The sequence below is a fragment of the Pseudophryne corroboree genome, chromosome 7 (genome assembly GCF_028390025.1).
Source record: "Pseudophryne corroboree isolate aPseCor3 chromosome 7, aPseCor3.hap2, whole genome shotgun sequence".
Lineage (NCBI taxonomy): Eukaryota > Metazoa > Chordata > Amphibia > Anura > Myobatrachidae > Pseudophryne > Pseudophryne corroboree.
In genome coordinates, this window is record NC_086450.1 from 479,677,500 (window position 1) to 479,698,722 (window position 21,223).

At 44.3% G+C, this 21,223-nt stretch overlaps 1 protein-coding gene across 1 annotated transcript; it reads right to left on the reverse strand.

Annotated features, from left to right (window-relative positions):
• Nucleotides 1-15,353: 15,353 nt before the first annotated feature.
• LOC134944378 (taste receptor type 2 member 41-like) lies at nt 15,354-16,250 on the reverse strand. Its single transcript, XM_063932959.1, has one exon. The coding sequence runs from the start codon at nt 16,248-16,250 to the stop codon at nt 15,354-15,356; it is 897 nt and encodes a 298-aa protein (XP_063789029.1).
• Nucleotides 16,251-21,223: the final 4,973 nt, after the last annotated feature.

Below are 21,223 nucleotides of genomic sequence, written 5' to 3' on the forward strand. Positions count from 1 at the left end.
GTTGGTGGTGTGGCTTGCAGGAGCTTGGGTACAGGAAGAAGAAGGGATTTAGGTGTCAGTGGACTGCTTACACTCTTACCCAAAGTTTCACAACTTGACACTGACTTCTGATGAATGTGCAGCAGGTGACGTATAAGGGAGGATGTGCCTAGGTGGTTAACATCCTTACCCCTACGTATTACAGATTGACAGAGGCAACAGATGGCTTGACACCTGTTGTCCAAATTTGTGGAGACAAAATTCCACACCGAAGAGGTGGCTTTTTTGGTAGTTTGCCCAGGCATAACAGTGGGCTTCTTCGTCCCAAGGACAACAGGTGTCTCACCCGGTGCCTGACTTACCACATCTCCATCAGAATCCTCATTGTCATCTTCCTCCTAAGCACCAGCAACACCCATATCCTCATCCTGATGTACTTCAACAGTGACATCTTCAATTTGAATATCAGGAACTGGACTGTGGGTGCTCCTTCCAGCACTTGCAGGGGGCGTGCCAATGGTGGAAGGAGCCAAATCTTCCCATCCAGTGTTGGGAAGGTCAGGCATCGCAACCGCCGACACACTTGGACTCTCCTTGGGGATTTGTGATACCATCTCAGAGCGCACAGTTCTTTTCTGTGCTCTTTCCAGCTTAACTCTTTTAATTTTTTTAGCGGGAGGATGAGGGCTTCCATTGTCATGTGAAGCTGAACCACTAGCCATGAACATAGGCCAGGCCCTCAACCGTTCCTTGCCACTCCGTGTTGTAAATGGCATATTGGCAAATTTACGTTTCTCCTCAGACAATTGAAATTTCTTTTTTTGGTTCTTTTTACTGAACTCTGGCTTTTTGGATTTTACACGCCCTCCACTATCACATTAGGCATCGGCCCTGGCAGATGACGTTGATGGCATTTCATTATCTGTGTCATGACTAGTGACAGCAGCTTCAGCACTAGGGGGAAGTGGTTCTTCTTGATCTTTCCCTATTTTTTTCCTCAAAATTTTTGTTTTCCATTATTTTTTGGGAGTTATATGAGACAATATGCGGCACAGGAATGACTGATGGACAGGACACTACCACTGGTCTGATGCAGCACAACAGGTTGTTGTTATAATTGTTATACTGCAGCAGTGGACATATAGCAGCAGCATATATCGTCACTGGAGTTACTGATGACACAGGACACTACCACTGGTCTGATGCAGCCCAACAGGTTGTTGTTATAATTGTTATACTGCAGCAGTGGACATATAGCAGCAGTGTATATCATCACTGGAATTACAGATGACACAGGACACTACCAATGGTCTGCACAACACAGCACCACTTTATACAGCTACACTGGAGATATGGCAGCAGAGAACACCAACACTGTGACTGCCTGGACTGATGCCGCACAATACACTGAGTGACTACACTGGACTGGACTGAGCAGCACAACACTTGCCACCCCACTTTCCCACCCCAACACACAGACACTGAACACTGAGGACACATCCTCTCTATACACTCTCCGAGACTGGAGTGAAAATGGCCGCGACGCGCTGCTCCTTATATTGAATCCAAATCCCACGAGAATCCGACAGCGGGATGATGACGTTTTGCCGCGTTCAGGTTTCAGAGTCAAGGGGGAAAACCCGAGCCGGACTCGGATCCAGGCTCGGAAGGCAAAGTTCAGTAGGGTTCGGTTCTCTGAGAACTGAACCCACTCATCTCTAGTTCTATCCCAGGCCACACTGCTTCTTCACTCTACTCAACCATTGTCACCAGTGGCACCGGGAGGGAGGGTAGAGGGTACTAATTACCTTGGCCCAAGTATTATGGAGTGGCCCAGGTCCCATCCCCCTCCCCAACTTACCTGGAAGCAAAAGAAGCAGCTCATCTCCTCAGCCCGGGACACGCTGCTGTGTGCTGTGCTGCACTGTGTCCATGGAGGCGCTTAAAGTGCTATTTTATTTCTAAGGGTGCATGGCCACGCCCCCGTGATTATGCCACACCCCTGAAAAGTGTCTGGGGCCCAGTTCGACTCTCTACTGCCCTGGTCATCACCACCGATCCCTCTAATGCATGTATGGAAAATAGATGGGAGAACTCAACATAGTAAAACTGTATTAAAAATAGTCCAAACAAAAAGACAATAAATAATAATAATACATGTGATGCAAAAACAGGTTTAGATTGGAATCTCACCAGAATGGTCTATAAACTGCAATACAGAAGAAAACCAGATTCCTCAGAAGACCACATATGCCAGCTAGGCAAAGTACAATGGTCCCCAATCTATCCTCCTTGCCTTAATCAGCAAAGCACTTACGTAGTAAAATGGCATACAAGTTATAATTGCAGAATGGTTCCAGAGATGAAATAAAATGGAATAACTTTCAGAAATCCAGGACTTATGGCAGATGCCTTAGTAACGTCTGTTGTGGGGGTTTCACAAGGCTAAGACGTGTGTAGCTTCCCCAGCTCGTAGATGCTCCCCCAAGGAATGAATATTTATTGTTAGGTGACATTGCTTTTTATGGATACACCACTTCCCTTGTTCCCCCTCAGACAGTTTCTACTTGTCAAGCTAGCAGGGCCTAAGATCAATAGATGATCGCTGGGTCTTCCAGTACAGGGTCACCTTGTCAAACTAGCAGGGTCTACAGAGAAGTTACACCATATCTGCTACAAGTCTTCACATATCCTCTAGCATAGTATAAAGCACCTTTGGAACCTGTTATCTGCACCTTCCTCTGGCTTCAAAAGGATTTGTCAACTTTGTAGACTTAGAGGAGTATTCAATTAGGGTCAGAAGTTTCAACAGGGCGGAATAATGGCACTTTCCGACGATAATAAGAACTTTTCAGCATTTCAATATTCAACTGAAGTGCCATTTTTCCTCCCTGTCGAAAAACACATGGGTGAGTGGAATCTCTGATCATCCATGTGTTTTCGACCCCGCCATGGTCGAAAACAAGTCTGTTTTCAACCATTCATTTTCGCCAATAAGAGAGGGCGGAAATGGATGGTCGGAAACGGAGGGGAAATGGATGGAAAAGTTCTGCAATAGAATAGTGCAGTGTCGGATCCTCAGTGTCGGAGAGGATCCGACACTAATTGAATATCCCCCTGAGTGTCCTTTGAGTGGACGTTGTAAGGGAGAGAGTGAGCACTTCACAAGAACTCCTGCGGTGTATAATACACACACATTCTAACACACTGGGAGGTACATAGACCAACTAAATGTCTTTTGGCTCAGTTCAATTACCTGGGTTTCTGCAGAATTGCAATCGACATATAGTTTTAAAATAATATTTTTCAAACAGGTCCCCGCGGTATGTCACATGCCCTTTGAAACAAACATAATAGTTACTATTCCCGTAGTAAAGAAAACACCCTGTGAAAGAAGCGTAAGATCTGTCCGCCTGATTTCCTTTAGCTGCAGAGCAACATAAAGCTACTTTATGTGACGCTGCGCAGCAGCGATACCGTATTACAGCTCTGCCAGCCGGATCTGAAAGCGTTACATAGGGGTAGATGTATTAATCACTGTTATGGGGGTGAAAAGGTATCAGCATAATAGTGCCACTCAAATATGTATTTAGCAAAGCTTGAAGAGAGATAAAATTGTCAGTGATAAAATATCAACCAATCAGCTTCTGTCATTTTTCAAACACAGCTTATAAAATGTAAGGCAGAAGCTGATTGGCTGGTATGCTATCTGTCACAATTTTCTCTCTCTCTCCCAACTTTTAAAAGATAGAGTAACAAAATGTGTTATTTTCCATTATTGCAGAACGTCTGAGCATCCTGCAGTAGTCCCGGGCTACAGGCAAACACACCACGCCCTCTGACCACGCACAGAATAAAAGACTGAGCAGCTTTGTAGCCATAATGAAACAAGCCCACATTTATTATAATAAGCCCACAATATATATACACATTTATTTTATCAGAATTATTCATTACTGTATATAATTTCATTATGTGTTTTATTTTAAATGGTTAAGTGATTTGTTTTTTATTTTTTCAGAATCTCTCTGTACGGCAATTATCATTATTCGGGTGATATGGAGCACCAGCGCAGAGGTTATAATGAGGCTGCGGCATCGCACAGCACCACATACACACACTAACACTGTCATATCACACTGTAACAACAATTCCCAGCAGATGAATCCGCTATATTGTTGTGTGCTTTGCCTCATTACATTTAGACATAGGGAAATTATTCATTGTGTTCTTTCCACAAAACAAATCCCCAACGCTTACAATACAAATCACATGTAACTATGCAAATGTCAGGGCTTTGTGTTACACTGTATGACAAACAAATGAGACGCTCAGATCGTTCTCACTGCGAGTTATATCAGGGTTGTTTTTACTACATTGTATGCCCTGGACAAAGCATTACACTGGGGCCCCTACCAACCCAAAATCACACTTACCTCTTCCGTGGTCCGGCGCTGTCTCTCCTCATGCTTCCATATAATAATATAGTATCTAAGGTTGATAAAAGACAATCTGACCATCAAGTTCAACCTATTTGTGGTCTCCTATGCAGTCTTATTATAGGACTAGTTATTTTTATGTTAGGACTGGTTATAGTAACTATAATGCGTGCCTATACACCATAACCCTGAATATCTTTATCCAATAGGAATTTATCGAACCCATTCTAAAAGGTGTTGACTGAGTCCGCTGTTACTACTCTCTCAGGCAGGGAATTCCAAACATGTATTGTCCTTACTGTGAACAAACCTTTTCACCTCAATGTGCGGAAACTCCTCTCCTCTAACCTAAGCGAGTGACCACGTGTCCTCTGTGCTGATCTTATAGAAAACAGGTCCCTCCCAAGCTCTGTGTATTGACCCCTTACTGTATATATTTGTAGATGTTGATCATGTCCCCTCTTAGGGGTATATTTACTAAGATTCGTATTAGTACCGATTTGGAGTGAGATTCATCACGAATGACATCGAAAGTGTATTTGGGCAACTTTTTGAATTTGTTACGCCTCATTTACTAAGCTGTCGTATTTTTTTTTTCCTGTTGTCCGATGTCGATGTCATTCGTATTTTTGTAAGGTATAAGGTTTGTCAGCCGCGTTCTGAGGTTTTTGTTACGACTGCGTCACATTTCGGTTACGGCAGTGTTTGTACGTACACTGCCGCGTTTTTTTCCTAAGTTTCGTTTTTGTCACTCGTCCGTGATTGGTTTGATTCGTGATGGAGGAGTGTCTGTGCCCATTACTATAAAAACGCCCCAAACCGGCCGCACCTCGTGGGTTTAGCTAGTGGAGAGGAGAGAGGAAGGTGTGTTAGGAGTTGGAGAGTTTTGTGGAGTTTGTGGAGGATTTGAGGCAGAGTTTTGTGATTGTTGAGTGCTGTACTGTGTGTGTAAGTAGTCTTGTCATACTTGTTGTGTAGTTATTTAAAAGTCTGTCTATTTTTTTGTCTTTGTTTTTTTTTGTTAAGTCTATTGTCATTGTTTGTGAGTGAGTGTGTGTGTGTGGTGTGTAGTGGTAGTGGAGGAGTGTGTTATTTGTTTTTTTTTCTCAGTGTTATTTGTGGTTTGTCCAGATTATGTCCCAGTCAGAGGTGAGTGTGGTGGAGGAGGTGAGTGAGGTGGAGGAGGTGAGTGAGAGGGAGTAGGTTAGTGAGGTGGAGGAGGTGAGTGAGAGGGAGGAGGATAGTGAGGAGGAGGGGGAGGTTGCCACGCACCACTACAAAGACGGGCCGCAATGTTAAGTTCAGTTACGCTGAAAATATGGCTCTGGTGCGGGAGCTGATGAGGCATCATCGCCAGTTGTTTGGGTCTGATGCAGCAAAGTGTCGACATGCAGGAAGACTGTTCTGTTGTGAACAGTGAGGGTGTGGTGAGGCAGACCGAGGACACCTGTCCTAAACGCTTCTACGACATCAAGCACCGTGTGAAGGCGAAGATAGCGAAGGAGGCAAAATCTGTCCGCCAAACCGGGGGTGGACACCCCTTCCGAGCGTCTTATAAAGATTGGGAGGAGCCTGTGCGTACGCTGATTCCGGCTGAAGTGGTTTCTGCAACTCATGTCCGGGATTCGGACCGGCCAAAGCAGGATGGTGAGTTTTTTAATTTTCTGCCTTTATTTGAAACATCTGTGCTTTGTCCTTAGTTGTGTGAAATGTATTTACGCTAATTGTGTTTGTTATTTGGTTATTTCTTCTAATGTGTTGGTGATGTAGTGCAGGCCTGGTCAACCTGTGGCTCTCCAGCTGTTGTCAAACTACAAGTCCCATCATGCCTTGCCACAGTTTTTAACTTAGTGTATGACAAATGTGTTGGCGGGCATGCTGGGATGTGTAGTTTCACTACATCTGGAGAAACACAGGTTGGCCAGGGCTAATGTAGTGTTAGTCTTAATTCTTGTTTTTTTACATTATGTATTGTCAATGTTTCTGGTTGTGTTGGCCTTTTTCTGCTGTCTGCTTTTCCAAGTAAATATTAGTCGGTGTTTTTAAATGAAGTGTGATGACTGTGTTTTATGCATATGTTTTCAGATAATTTCATTTTCAATGGATGTATGCTTATTTTGTGTTGTTCTGGGTTCTCATTTGTGTTGATTATGTGTATTTGCATGCATTTGTAGGTTTGATGATTTCATTTTAGTGCAGATATTTGTGGCTACTGTATTCTTGTTTGCGTTAAAAATTGGTAACTGAGCATGCAATATTGTGGCTGTGTAAAGCTACGACGTATGTGTTTTAAGTAGTATAATATTGCGCCATTTGTGTATGTATTGTATGGTCATTTTTTTTAGAATTTAAAGTATACACACCCAATGTAGTCATGCATTCAAGGCTAAGCATCGCTTAGTTTAAGTCACAGCAGCTACCACATATGTTTTCATTCCTTTAAAAATTTAGAAAAAACATAACAACCAAAGAGTATGTTCATATCGACATTCTTCTTCTTTCTACAGTACGCCAGAGAAGCAGCACAGCCAGGCCACATCCCACACTGCCTAGAGCTGCAGATGGTGGGAATGCAGGTAAGATTTAACTGTAACCACATGTTCTGCAAACACAAAGAAACACAAAATGATAATGAAGATCTTATCACACAGGTTCTTCGTCTGTTCCGCCTCCACTAAGGCGCCCATCACAGGACACGGTTACTGTGGCTCCAAGGCCACCCAAGAGGCCCCGTGTTGATGCTCCAGCTCCTGCTCCAGCACCAGCATCACCACCCCAAAGGCGCATCTCCGCAGTGTCTACCGTGCCACCACTCGCTCTTTTGGCCAGCCCCCAAAGTGAGGATCCACAATCCCCACAGTTGTCTGGTGAGTAAATAGATTTTTTTAATTAAATTAAGTTAGAATACAGTGGAGTAGATTTATTAACCAGGAGAAGGCATAAGGAAGTGAAAAAACACTGTTATGTGCAAGATGATAAAGGCAGCAGTACAAAATGTTTTAAAAATGTTAAGGTACATTTTGGAGCTGATGGCCTTGTGCCTTTAGCACCTTGCACATATCACTGGTTTCTCACTTCCTTATGCCTTCTCCAGGTTTATACATCTGCACCACTGTTAGTACTGTAAAAACAAAACACAAAATGACCACTCATACTTGCAATAATAAACAACTACAAGCAGATGCTGTTAACGTATTTTTAGGATGTTAAGTGTCAAATTTGATGTTGCCCATATCAACACATTTACGCAATTGCTTTTTTGCTACCTTAAAAAAATAAAAAAACATTGACATGGGCAAAAATACCACTTCAAAACATAGGGAAACTTAAAAATGAAAATAACAATGATAATGTGTACATTTTATTCCACTATGTTAGTAAACGTTTTGAACAGACCACTGACTGCCTTGACCAATGTATGAGTGTATTGTTCCACACATTTTTTGATTTGTGTGTGTTGCTCCAAAGGAAGCTTCATAATCCAAAATAAAATGTATTACTTTGATTTTGTTACAGTTCATGGAGTTTAAACTGTAATTATGACTCTGAATCCTACTATTTCAACAAACTTTAAAACAACTGAGTAGTATAGGTTTTAAGCCATATCATTTAACTAAAAGGTCACCAACATAGTTACGTTTAGTTCACAATCTATTTAGCTATTACATTAATATTATGAAGTAATGCATGTTGTGGAAAAACTATCGTAAGACCAATGCGACATATGTACTAAATATTGCCTGCGTTCAACCCCATACAGACCCAGCCATCATGAGAGAGCATGTCCAGCAGGACCGTGACCAGGAGTCCTTCACACTCCACCTGCAGCCCATCGATCCAACACAGCCAAACATGCCTCAGGACATACCCCAACCACCACAAACATTCCAAAGCCCCCAAATGAGCCCAACACCAGGTCCAACACAAATGGGCCCAGAGTTTTGGTCAAGTTGGTCCTCACAACAGGCACAACACTACGCGTGCCTCACCACCCAAAGCCAATACCTGTCAAGTCTGCCCCATCATTTGTCAAGACTGAGTCGCAACTCAGGCAGACTCATAGTGCAGTTGGGCCGAATTGCGTACACTATGGAGCAGATGAGGGCAGACAACACCCAAATGCAGGCTAACCTACAACGCATCTTGGATGATCAGCAGCGGCAGCAACAAACACTTATCCAGATGATACAGCATAATCAATTGATCAATGACAATCTGTCTATAATGATTGGAAACAACACTGCCGCTAATACACAGCTAACGGCAAGTTTGAACATTCTGAGCGAAAGTCTAAGTGTGTTGGGCTCACACCATGTGACCTCGAGCTCAGGGACAACAACCCCAAGCCACACCCCAGTTCAATCCCCAGTTCGACGCTCAAGTCGAAGCCGCGCCCACGAGCAACCACAATCCTCCACACCCAGCACCCAAAAAAGAAAAAAATAATAATGACTGGCCAGAATATGGTGGCCATTTAATTAGTTAATTTTTCTGTTATGCCAAAATTGGTATGTTCTAAAAAATAAATTGTTATCAACAAATATGTGTATTGCTTAATTAGCTACAAAAACAAACACCACATTAGTGTCTAGGGCTAGATGAGTATTGGTATAAATATATTGCCTGCCCCTAGGTGTCCTCAGCTCAACGTATGTCTAATCTATGACACTCAGCACATTGGCCATGGCCGCAAGATCACATAAAGCTACCCTGACTGCAGGCCACTGCGACTCCTGGGTAGGGAAGCAGAGAGAGGCATCTATGTAGCCAGCCAAGACATCCAAAACCTGAGTGGCCCTTCAAAAAATAAAGGTGAGTGTCATGACCTGTTTGCAAGTAAAAATTGAGTTCAATTACATTACAGAAGCAACACTTAGACGTAGACGTGTATGTATGTTTTCACTCACCTGATTAACATATTTCTAGAAGGTGGCCTGTGAAATACTAATTACTTCGCCAGTCACAGGCTGGAAGCTGCCAGTAGCCATAAAGTGCAACACAGGAAGGAGTTTGTGCAGGCCTGAGACAGGGCGAGAGCGTGCTGTCTCAGGGTCTAGGGTCAGTTTGACAAGGTCATACAGAGGGAAAATATTAGTTACATTTAGTCTGAGCATCTGTATAACATGGTCATCAGCAATTTTGATCTCGTTTAAAATACCAATAAAAAATAAAGGCATGGCCAGCCTACGCGGAACATGTACAACCTGCTGACCCTGTTGATTTTCCTTGCCTGGGTTTATTGTAGCCTCATGGAGCAGTGTCAGGTATCCCCCAGCAAACAAGACAGCAGTACTACACACAGTAGCAGCCATTTCAGATTGGGAGTGTTGAGAAATGTGTTGGGGCCCCTTTTAAAGGGCAAAAACGTCAGGTGTGAGTAATGTAGAATTGACAACACATGTAAACGCGCTTCTCAAAAGCAGGTATACTTATTTTTAGGCTTTTTGTACGATTAGTAAATTATTACGACCGCAAAACCATTTTCACGGTAGAAAATACAAATATCAATGCTTAGTAAATGACCGAGTTCTATATCTAATCAGCCGCGTTTGACCGATGGTGTATTCATTCATACTTTTACTACACAGCCGTAATAAAAATACGAATGCACTCTTCACTGCTGTGATATGAGTTTAGTAAATTCCCGAGATGACACTTTGAAGAAAAAACACCATCTCGGTCAAAATCGGGAGTAAATATACCCCTTAGTCTCCTCTTTTCCAATGTAGTGAATAGCTATCAGCACTCTGATTGGTGGACAGCTCCAGCTATCCACCAGTAAGCATGCTGACATACATGCACTCAGAGCCGGCCATAGGCATAGGCAAACTAGGCAATTGCCTAGGGCATTTGATATGGCTAGGATGCACAAGCAGCTACTGCTGATTAAAATGATATGCAGCATGCCTATATACTGTGTGTATTATTTCTTATGCAGATACAGCCACAGTCTCACACAGTATATAGGCGTGCTGCATATCATTTTAATCAGCAGAAGCTGCTTGTGCATCCTAGCCACATAACAATGCAAATAAGATGCATTTTCATATAAAAAAGGTGCCCGACATTAGCATTGAGGCAAGATTTATAAAGGACACATCTGTATCCAAGCAGAGGCAGAGGTCACAGTGTTAGTGGCAGTGTGAGTGCTGTGTGCATGTGAGTGGGTTGGTTGTGCAGTAGTGTAAAGAATATGTGTAAGGGGCATTACTGTGTGGAATTATGTATATAAATACATTACTAATGTGTGGCATTATGTGTATACGGTGCTCTACTATGTGGCGTTGCGTATAAAAAGGACACCACTGTGTCGTCTAATGTGAATAAATAGCAATAGGGTGTGGTGTAATGTGAATAAGGAGCAATTCAGTGTCATGTAATGTGAATAAGGGGCTCTATTGTGAGGAGTAACGTTTATAAGGTAAAGTGATACTACTGTGGGATGTAATATGAATTATGGACACTATGTTGCAGTACTGTGTGGCGTAATTGGAATTGTGGTTACTATTGTGTAGCCATGCCCCTTGCCACCAAAAACACACTCCTTTTTGGTCTGTGCGCCAAATGTGCAAACTGTTCCTATTTAAAATATAGGGGGTACAAACCAAAAATAAGGACTGCTATGAGTGAGGGGTGATGAAGCTGGGAAAGAGGTGCAAGGTCAGAGGCGGAACTAGCGGTGGTGCTAAGGGGCACCAGCCAAAATTTTGCCTAGGGCATCATAATGGTTAGGGCCGGCTCTGCATGCACTGTCTGACTGCAGGCTGGGAGGTAGACAGAGAATGTTGTACTCTGATTGGTGGATAGTTCCAGCCATCCACCAATCAGCATACTGACAGACATTCACTGTCTGGCTGCATGCTGGGAGGCAGACAGAGAATGCTGCACTCTGATTGGAGAATAGTTCCAGCCATCCACCAATCAGCATACTGACAGACATTCACTGTCTGGCTGTAGGCTGGGAGTCAGGCAGAGAATGCATAATCCAAAATCATAATCCAAAGTAAATCCTATTTATGTTCATATAGTGTCAGTGTTTTTGGGGTGAACATTGGGGTGTGGGGCCCCCCTGAGCTGTTCTGTCTGGGCCACTCCAGGGCATCAAACCTTAACACTTATGTTCACATTTTATATCGCTACCTTTGTGAGTTTTTCTATGTATTTTTTCACATACTCTTTATTCTTATAACATGCTCTACACGGAGTAACTAATTTCACACACCTGACATTTTGCAATACTCCATTGCTGTATGCTTGGCCATGCATACACGAAAGGGCCGAATGGCGTTACCGACATAGAATAAGGAGCCTGGACAGCTTAGAATGTAAATAACATGGTCAGCAGTACAGGTCAATCAGTATTAGATTTTCAGCCTACGTCCAGAATACGGATGGTGAATGTGTCATCCGTGAGTATACTTCTGCATGTGATGCACCCAGCACATATATAGCACCCCTAGTTTTGCATTTTCAACCATGTCTGGACTGTTGGCTTCGGATAGAGCTCTGGAAACATCAGTAGGTCCTTTAATTTCCAAACTCTCTTATAGCCAATAAGTGGTTTTTGTGGTACTTTACCTTGTAAAATTGAGCTAGTTGTGAGAATCGACCACCGGTGTCTGATTCTACTATGCGCCAGTGAACCTGCCGTATCATAGGTACTGGTAATGACAAAAGGATCTTCTGTAGTGGTCCATCTCTTCATATTACCATTTTTGTATATTTTTCATGCTTTCATGAGACATGATCTGACAACTAAGTTCTCATATTCCATCTGCGTAAACCGCTCCGTTATGACCGCTAATTGTTCTTCAGCTCTGTTTAGATCTGAGTTATTATGTAGGACCCTAAGGAATTTTGAGACTGGATGATTGTTGTTTAAACCTTCTGGACGATTACTATCAAACAAGAGTAGGGTGTTGCGGTCAGTCAGTTTTCTATATAGCCAGTTGCGCAGAATGGTGGGGTTAGCGGGTACAAATGTTAAAATGATGCCCCTCTTGTGGAGCATCCATAAATTAAATTTGTTCAACATTAGCATTCATAGTCAACCTAGTTGGTGTCTCCATTCTGTAGAGATAAAACAACATGTCATTAATACCCCTTTCACATCTCCAATGCCGAATCCCAATGGGAATTGGAAACAGGTCTTTCCTGGGTGGGATCTGGCATTGGACCCTATCAGCAGGCTTCAGCAGGCTTCCTGACCCGGCAGGCTTCCCAACTTCGTCAGGCTTCCCGACTCGGTTGCCACAGCAGCGGTGGGTGGATCCAGCAGCAGGGGCAGATGCGGTACTGGGAGATGAGCTCATCTGCGCACCAACTCTCCCTATGTAGGGAACGGGTCCCAGGTCGCCATCGACCTAGGAACCCATTTACACTGCCACTGACCCGGAATAACCCTTCTTCTAACCCAGGTTGAATTACCAGGTCAGCCGACCCGGGAATATTCTATGGCCCCTTTTACATCGCATACTAACCCATGTCAACCCGGCAATATAGCGGGTCGATACCGGGTTATTTGTGCAATGTGAAAAGGGTATAAGAGACTCATAAAAGCCTCACCATATCATGACGATATCATCAATAAATTGGCTTTAACTCAATTTATTTTCTCCAAATCATGGTACAAAATAGGTGCTCTCAGATGCATCCATATGCAGGTTTGCATAGGATGGTGCACTGTTACTGCCCATAGTGGTTCCTTCGGTCTGGAGATAGTAGCACCCCCCAAGCAGCTGGTGCAGCGGTCACTAAGAATAAAGACAGATCTCTGGGTCTATTTGGGGCAGTGTGGGAGATTGGCAGCACGGGACTCTTGGAAGCTGTTGCAATTGAGCAGCCGACAGTATAGCCATGCGGAGATGCATTATCCAACAGTACAGTCACCTCTATAAACTGCGGTGAGAGAGCAGATGATCACATAGATGCACAAGGAGCCATCAGCAGGTGGCACAGCTGTGTCCACTATCTGCGGTGAGAGCCATCAGCCAGCGGCATAGCTAGGTTACACAACTGTGGTGATAGAGCAGCTGGAAGCACAACTGTGCGCTAAACAACTGAAATCTGGAAACCAGCAGTGTAATTGAGCAGGAATCTTGGGAATAAGATCTTCCTGAAGTGTGGAATACCCTGTGTGTATAAGACTTCCAGAGGTTTGGTGAGCTCCTCTTTAATTAATCTGCTGTTAATCTGTACGGGAACCTCCAATGTGACTACTAGTAATCTTTTGGAATAAACATTTTTTAATTCTTCACATGCAGTATGAAAGCTCTGTGGGACACATTTTTATAGCGGGACATATCATAGGCAAACGCACGGGGGGTTTCTGGTTGCCCATAAACCCCCCTCATCTTGAAAAGTGGCTCAAATTATAACAACAATAGCAATGGTATGTAATAGTATTACTAGAGCTGCAATTTAAGGAACAGAGCAGAGATGCTGCACATGCCCAGTGGTATGTTGCTTCTTCTACCTCAATCAGTAAACTGGACCAGAGAGTATCTAACAGGAAGAAGAGACAGGAACCTTACTATGAGGTGGGAGAATGTGTGCTTAGAAAGTGCAGTACTGGTTCTATTATGTTTGTGTATTTTTTATGGTATGTTTAACCTTTTCCTGACCACTTATCTTATTTATATTATTTAAATATATTTGATACAGCCTATACTAAAGATCATCTATAGTGTTAATTATTAATACTGTATTCCATAGTCATTACTAGGTTCTTCTACCACTCCCCCAGACTCCCGCACTTGCTCCAATGTTCCGCATAGTGGGAGATTGTAGGGTGAATTTGGAAACCCCCTCTAGAAATCCTGCGTTTACCACGGCATATTGTATAGTTTTAACTGATACAGTGTTGCATTATAGAGAATCCTCTTGGATACATTTATAAAGAGGGACACATCGATACAGTTGTGTTTTATACAGTTCTGCATCACAGAAGGCTATATATTTTCTTTCCATGTTCTAAAATAACAATAAACAGCACAGTGATATTTATTTAATTTAAATATATGTCTATACACCTGTATCTGAACTGGACATAGTGTGTTCACTTTCTAGTGTTAAAGTGCATATACGGTAAGCTCTGTCATTTAATTTTTGTGTCCTGATGAGAAAAAAATAAATACTTCTGAAACATTGATAATAAAAAGATGGTTCTTTAAATAATTATATTAATCGTCAGAGTGCCGCCCTTGGAACATATAGAATAATTACCATTGTATGCTTAGAGGGTCAAGATGGAGGGCACCATGCACTTGGGACCTGCCCATAAAGTACTCCATGTTGCTTAAACTCAAATTTACAAGTCTCCGGCTTCAGCTGTTTTGCATTTTTTATTAAATATGCACATTAAATGAATACAAACTATTACCTGCTTTTCATTGGATGTTGCTGGCTTTTTATTTCATCATATATATAAATATATAATTTTGACAATTTTATTGCTATGAAAAAATTTGTTCCCCAGGGGACCCCACACACCTTAATCCAGCCCTTGTGAATTGCCCTACTGTTACTATGCTGCAGTGAGAGAGAGAGAGAGAGAGAGAGAGAGAGAGAGAGAGAGAGAGAGAGAGAGTGTGTGTGTGTGTGTGTCCCCCTTTATGTGCAAAAATTTATATTTATTTTCTCTTTTCTCCATCACAACCTTTACTCTGGTGGGTGTGAGGTCTGCTCAGTATATTACATTTCATATTCCTGTCTCCCTCCAAGCCTTAGTTTAGACACTTGGGTTCTCCGGAAAGGATTTATCAAGACCCTCAAATAATTACAATGGTAGTAAATACTACTTCTCAATGTGGATTTCTATTTTTTTTTTCATCTTAATAAATTGACGCCACCTACTGTATCTGATCCCTTTTGCTACTAAGAAGGTGTTCTAGAACTAATGTCTTCTGCTCAATAACAATTCATCACATTATATGACTAGGTGGACTGATGCCTCAAGAGTCTTCTCTTCAATTTAGGGTTTCCAAAGATTAGTATGAAAGATTGTACAGATGGATATGACATAAGAAACAACCAGAAGATGAATCCTACTACAGGTTCTAGGTGGAAAGACACAGCAAATGTATAAAGAAGAATAATAAGGAAGGTCAGGTCCAACAGCACATGCAGCATCATTGTCACAGCCGCCCGAACAAGAGCCTGGAGCTGAGGGGATGAGCTGTCCTGGGACACGTTCTGCCTGATCCTCCAGACATGGTGCAGGAGAGACGTCACACTGAGCCCAATACAGATGGCAGTCAGGGTAAAGGGCAGGATGTAACTGAGCAGCATATTAGTCACAGTGTAAAGGACATTTACCGTCATTGCAAAACCTATTGACCCATCAGTAATATTTGTTTTCTGTAGAAACATCATCTGTGATGTCCAGAAAAAGGGCAAAGTCACCAGAACTGACCATATTGCTGATCCTATGAGGAGTTTGGTGATGGAAGAGGGAAACCACATTTTCACCCAGAGGAAGATCCGGTGGGTAACGGTGACGAGTTTCACACAGTAGCAGATGGAGAGCCAGGCGGTGTTCCAAAAACTCATATTGTACAGGACAAGCAGGACATAAACAACAACTGAGATTGTTTGTGTGTTCATTTCTCTTTGTGTCTGGAAAGCAAGCAAGCAACTGTTGAGCAACAATGAGCATTGCAGGAGGAGATTGGTGAGAGCCATAGAGAGCAGGATTGGGTCACTGGCGGCCAGACTCGTGGTCTTTCTCCAGTATCTGATGTACATAGAGAGGATGGCGGAGTTTATGATGATTCCATTTACCCCGATTATAGCTATAATGATGGCCTCCACAATCTGCACAGGCAGCAGCATTCTCTGTATGTAGACAACTTGTCTTGTGTCTCTTAGTAATATAATGACAACAGATATGAAAACGTGTCAGTGGTGTAATGATTACATGCCAGGCAGAGGGAGGACGGAGCAGGGGAGACATGCAAATCTGCTCAGTACCTGATTTCCCTGTGTGTGTGTTGGTTACCACCATTGGGAGCAGAGCATGCTATAATAGAAACTGATTGAATAATAACACATGTACACAAACAATGGTCCATCCAATGAACCGCTGCAAGGAATATGACTACCACGTATTCTGTACATGCAGTTAGTACATCTCAGGCAAGTGTGAACTTCCTACTGGGTATACAGAAATCATAATGGACATAATCCTAGAATTGGAAATGTACAACACAGTAGCAGAATAGTCAGCATTGCTGCGTCACATCACTTTGCCCAAATCTAAGCATAGATAGTTCTTCCTTTAGTTTGTATGTTCTCTCCACGTGTGAGGGTTACTTTCACATTTCAAAAGCATACAGTCCTTGTGGGATAATTGGCTTTGTAAAAGTGGAACCATGTAAATATTAATATGGTTAATAATTTAGATTGTAAGCTCCAATGTGACAGTGACTTGTGTGAGGGCCTGATTCATGTTTTCTGATTTTCACGCAACAGAGCGACTATCGGCAGACTGAGCATGTGCCGAGATCGCTGTGAGCACTTCAACGCAGAGTGATTGTCAGGAAGGGACGTTTGGGGGAGGTAACGGGGAGCAGCGGCAACAACCCCGGTGCATCAAGGCCATTTGTGGGGTCTGTATCTGCCTTCAGCTGGGATCATGTACACAGAGAGACATTGTGCCAGCGTCGCTACTGCTGCGGCCAGTCTGCGCTGCCGCAGGTCTACCATTACGATGTTCCTCATTCTTGCATGTAGGCTGCGAATGTGTACGCAGGTGTAAACGAGGTTGCAATGGATCCGGTGGGTGTCTCTTCTCATTTCGGGGTGGCATCTTTACTTGCTAACATGTAGCCTAAAAAAATGGCAGCTGCATAGGAAAGTGCGTAGAAAATGAATGTACAGCGCTGCATAAATTTCATTGGTGCGTTATTAACATAGGACAATATTTTATGGCTGCCAAGCATATGTGGATACAATTTCTGAATTCATTAACACTCCTTTCCCTCTCACTGATCACAACCTGATCACCTTCTCAATCTCTTCCATTACTCCAAACCCTATGACACTGAAACCAAGCAAGCCTCCTCTAACCTGCAGAAATACTTACACTAGTCATTTTCAACAACTTTCCACCTCTCTGCAACAACTGCTCTCACCAATTTCCACATTTTCCTCTCATGAGACTGCTGTATCCCACCTGAACCAGACTCTATAGAGTGCCCTTGATGAAGTGGCACTGTTAGGCGCCGGGGTCCGCTCGTCGGTGCGGCCCGGCGCCTAGCAACCAGGGACGCCGTACGCGAACAGCCGCCGGCTCCCTGGCAACGCTGGACGCCGGGCGCGCTGAGCCGCACGGACCCTAGCAACGGGGACGCCACTGGCGGACCGTGTTCCCCGTTGCTAGGCTTTAAGGGTTAATGTTTTCTCCTGCTCTCTGGCCGGGTAGCAAGGCAGCTGCACGGCATTTATTCTAATCAGCCTTTTGGCAGCTGATTAGAGGACTCCTGGTTAAATACACTCCCAGGGCTTCTCACAGACGCCGGTAATAGCTTCCTGCATGCCTGTCTTTGTTTGCTGAGAGTCTGTTCCAGTCTTGCTGTATACGGTCATTCCAGTATTGGAAGCTCTGAACTCGGAAGTTTGTCATCTTATTCCTGGAGTCCTGACTAATCACCTTATAACATCCAGTGGTGTTCGTGAGTCACGGCCTTGCCGTGTGTTGCGGCTTGTCCGCTTTATTATTTATTATTTATGTTTTGGTGCTTTTTGCGGAGGGTTCCGCTTCCACAGGTCCACTCTGGTATCCGGCGGTGCCGGGTAGGAGTATTGGACAAGTGGATTTTGGTTGTCCTTTTCCCTGGCGGGTTTCCGCACATACTTTAGGTTTTGTCAGTTAGCTTGTAGCCCCTGGCCTGGTTGTTTAGTCAGAGGGCCCCTTGTTATTACCCTGTCTCGGATTTCCCTTTGTCTCCCATTAAAGACCTGAGGGGGCATCGGAGTTGGGCAGACTTAATCCGCCCTTCAAACGCGGCTGCCATGGGCTCAAGCAACCATAGTCTCGCAGGGGATTTCTGACAGCACGGGCGAGACAACGGAGTTAGGGCGCCAGGGGCTATTTTCTATTCCCGCTCCCATAACCAGCATTCCCTTCCAGTACTCTGACCATTGCCATGAGATCTCCTCCGGTCAGGAGTACTGGAATCATAACATTATTACCGGCCATACCAAAACCTAAAATTAAACTGGGTTTAATTTTTTCCTTATTATGTTTTGTAAGAGTTATCGGCCTCATGAATCCCACAGGTTTAGGGCCAAATCCTGGTCTGCTCCTAGTCAGCCAGATTCAAGAACTTACTCAGATGTTTCAGGATCTTTCCCTTCGGGTGAAGTCGCAGGAAGATCTTTTACGAACTTCCCCGAGGGTAGTCCCTGAACCAAAAATGCACTTGCCTGACCGTTTTTCTGGTGATAGGAAGGAGTTTTTTAATTTTAAAGAATCCTGTAAACTTTATTTTCGGTTAAGACCGATCTCCTCAGGTACTGAATCTCAGCGGGTCGGAATTATTATTTCTTTGCTCCAGCGAGATCCTCAGACCTGGGCATTCGGTTTAAAAGTAGAGGATCCGGCGTTGTTGTCAGTAGACGCCTTTTTTGGGTCTTTAGGGCTTTTGTATGATGACCCTGATAGAAAGGCATCCGCTGAGAGTCAGTTACGCACTCTCAGACAGGGTAGAAATCCTGCAGAAGTTTTTTGTACAGAGTTTCGCCGTTGGTCGAACGACTGTGGCTGGAATGACCCAGCCCTGCGCAGTCAGTTTCGCCTCGGCTTATCAGAGTCTATAAAAGACAGTCTCCTTCAGTATCCCGCTCCTGAGACTCTCGATAAACTCATGGAGCTTTCTATTAAGATTGATCGTCGTCTCAGAGAGCGGAGGGCTGAAAAAGGAGCACCTGTCATGTCTACTCCATGTGTATTTTCCATTCCTGAGGACGTAGAGAAGCCCATGCAGATGGGTCTCTCCCGGCTGTCTCCAGAAGAAAGAGCCAGAAGGCAAAACTCTGGTCTTTGTTTGTACTGTGGGGGTAAGGGACATTTTGCCCGTAATTGTCCGATCAAGTCAGGAAAACGCCTCGACCAAGTGAATTGTGAGGGGGTTCACTTTGGTCTGCAACTTATCTCCTCGAAGAACTCCCTTTTAGTCCCAGCTAAAGTTTCCTTTGGCAGCCTCTGTTCCTCTGTGTCGGCTTTTGTTGACAGTGGAGCTGCAGGGAACTTTATGGACTTAACGTGGGCCAAGGCCTTAGGTATTCCTCAGTTAGCCTTGGGTAGGTGTATCACCATGCATGGTTTAGATGGGAGTCCCTTGTCCAATGGGGTTATTTCCCTCTGTACACCCCCTGTACTACTTACGGTAGGAGCTCTTCATTCCGAAAAGATCGAGTTTTTCCTTACCCATTGCCCAGCAGTTCCAGTGGTTCTGGGTCACCCTTGGCTGGCCTTTCATAATCCCACCATTGATTGGCAGTCAGGGGAGATTTCACAATGGGGTACCATCTGTAATAAGGAATGTTGTTATGATTCCCGTACTCCAGACCAGGAGAGATCTTATGACAGAGGTCTGAGTACTGGGAATATATGCTGGTTGTGGGAGCAGGAGAGCCTAGTAACCCCTGGCGCCCTAACTCCGTTGTCTCGCCCGTGTTATCAGAGATCCCTTGCGAGACTATGGTTGCTTGAGCCCATGGCAGCCGCGTTCGAAGGGCGGATTATGTCTGCCCAACCCCGATGCCCCCGCAGGTCTTAATGGGAGACAAAGGGAAATCCGAGACAGGGTGATAACAAGGGGCCCTCTGACTAAGCAACCAGGCCAGGGGTTACAAACTAACTAACTTAAACCAAAGGTATGTGCGGACTAGCCGCCAGGGAAAAGGACAACCAAAGATCCACTGATCCGTTACTCCTATCCAGCACCGCTGGATACCAGAGTGGATCTGTGGGAGCGGAATCCTCCGCAAAAGCTCCAGAACACAAATAAACTAAATAATAAACAATAAGCGGACACGCCGCAACACACGGCTAAGCCGCGACTCACGAACACCACAGGATGTTAAAGGTGCTCGGTCAGACTCCAGGAATAGATGGCAAACTTCCGAGTACAGGATCTCTGAGGACAGGAACAACCGGATGAGCAGGACTGGAAACTCTCTGTAGCAGACACAGGCAAACAGGAAGCTATCACCGGCGTCTGTAGGAAGTCCTGAGGGTGCCTTTATTCAGGGACCCTCCAATCAAGATCCAGACAGGGTAATCTATTGACATGCCGTGCAGCTTGTATGCTGCACGGCCAGCACATAATCAGGTAATCAAAACAGACCCAGCAACGGGGAACGCGGCTGAACGTGGCGTCCCCGTTGCTAAGGTCAGAGCGGCTCAGTGCGCCCGGCGTCTAGCGTTGCCAGGGAGCCGGCGGCTGAACGCGCACGGCGTCCCTGGTTGCTAGGCGCCGGGCCGCACCGCCGAGCGGACCCCGGCGCCTAACAAATGTATTACGTTTCCCGTCAGAATAGCTGCTGCCATTCCCGAACTCATTCCCGTGGAATACCAGGACTTTGTTGATGTGTTTTCCAAGGGCAATGCAGACATTCTGCCTCCCCATCGGCCTTATGATTGTGCTATTGAGCTAATTCCTGGTGCCACATTGCCAAAGGGAAGGTTATATGCATTATCCGGGCCAGAAACTGCGGCCATGAATGAGTATGTTAAGGAGAGCCTAGGGAAAGGATTTATCAGGCCATCTAAATCCCCTTTAAGTGCAGGCTTCTTCTTT

Excerpts from the sequence above, each read along its gene's own strand:
- LOC134944378 (XM_063932959.1), bottom strand. The coding sequence starts at position 16,250 with ATGCTGCTGCCTGTGCAGATTGTGGAGGCCATCATTATAGCTATAATC.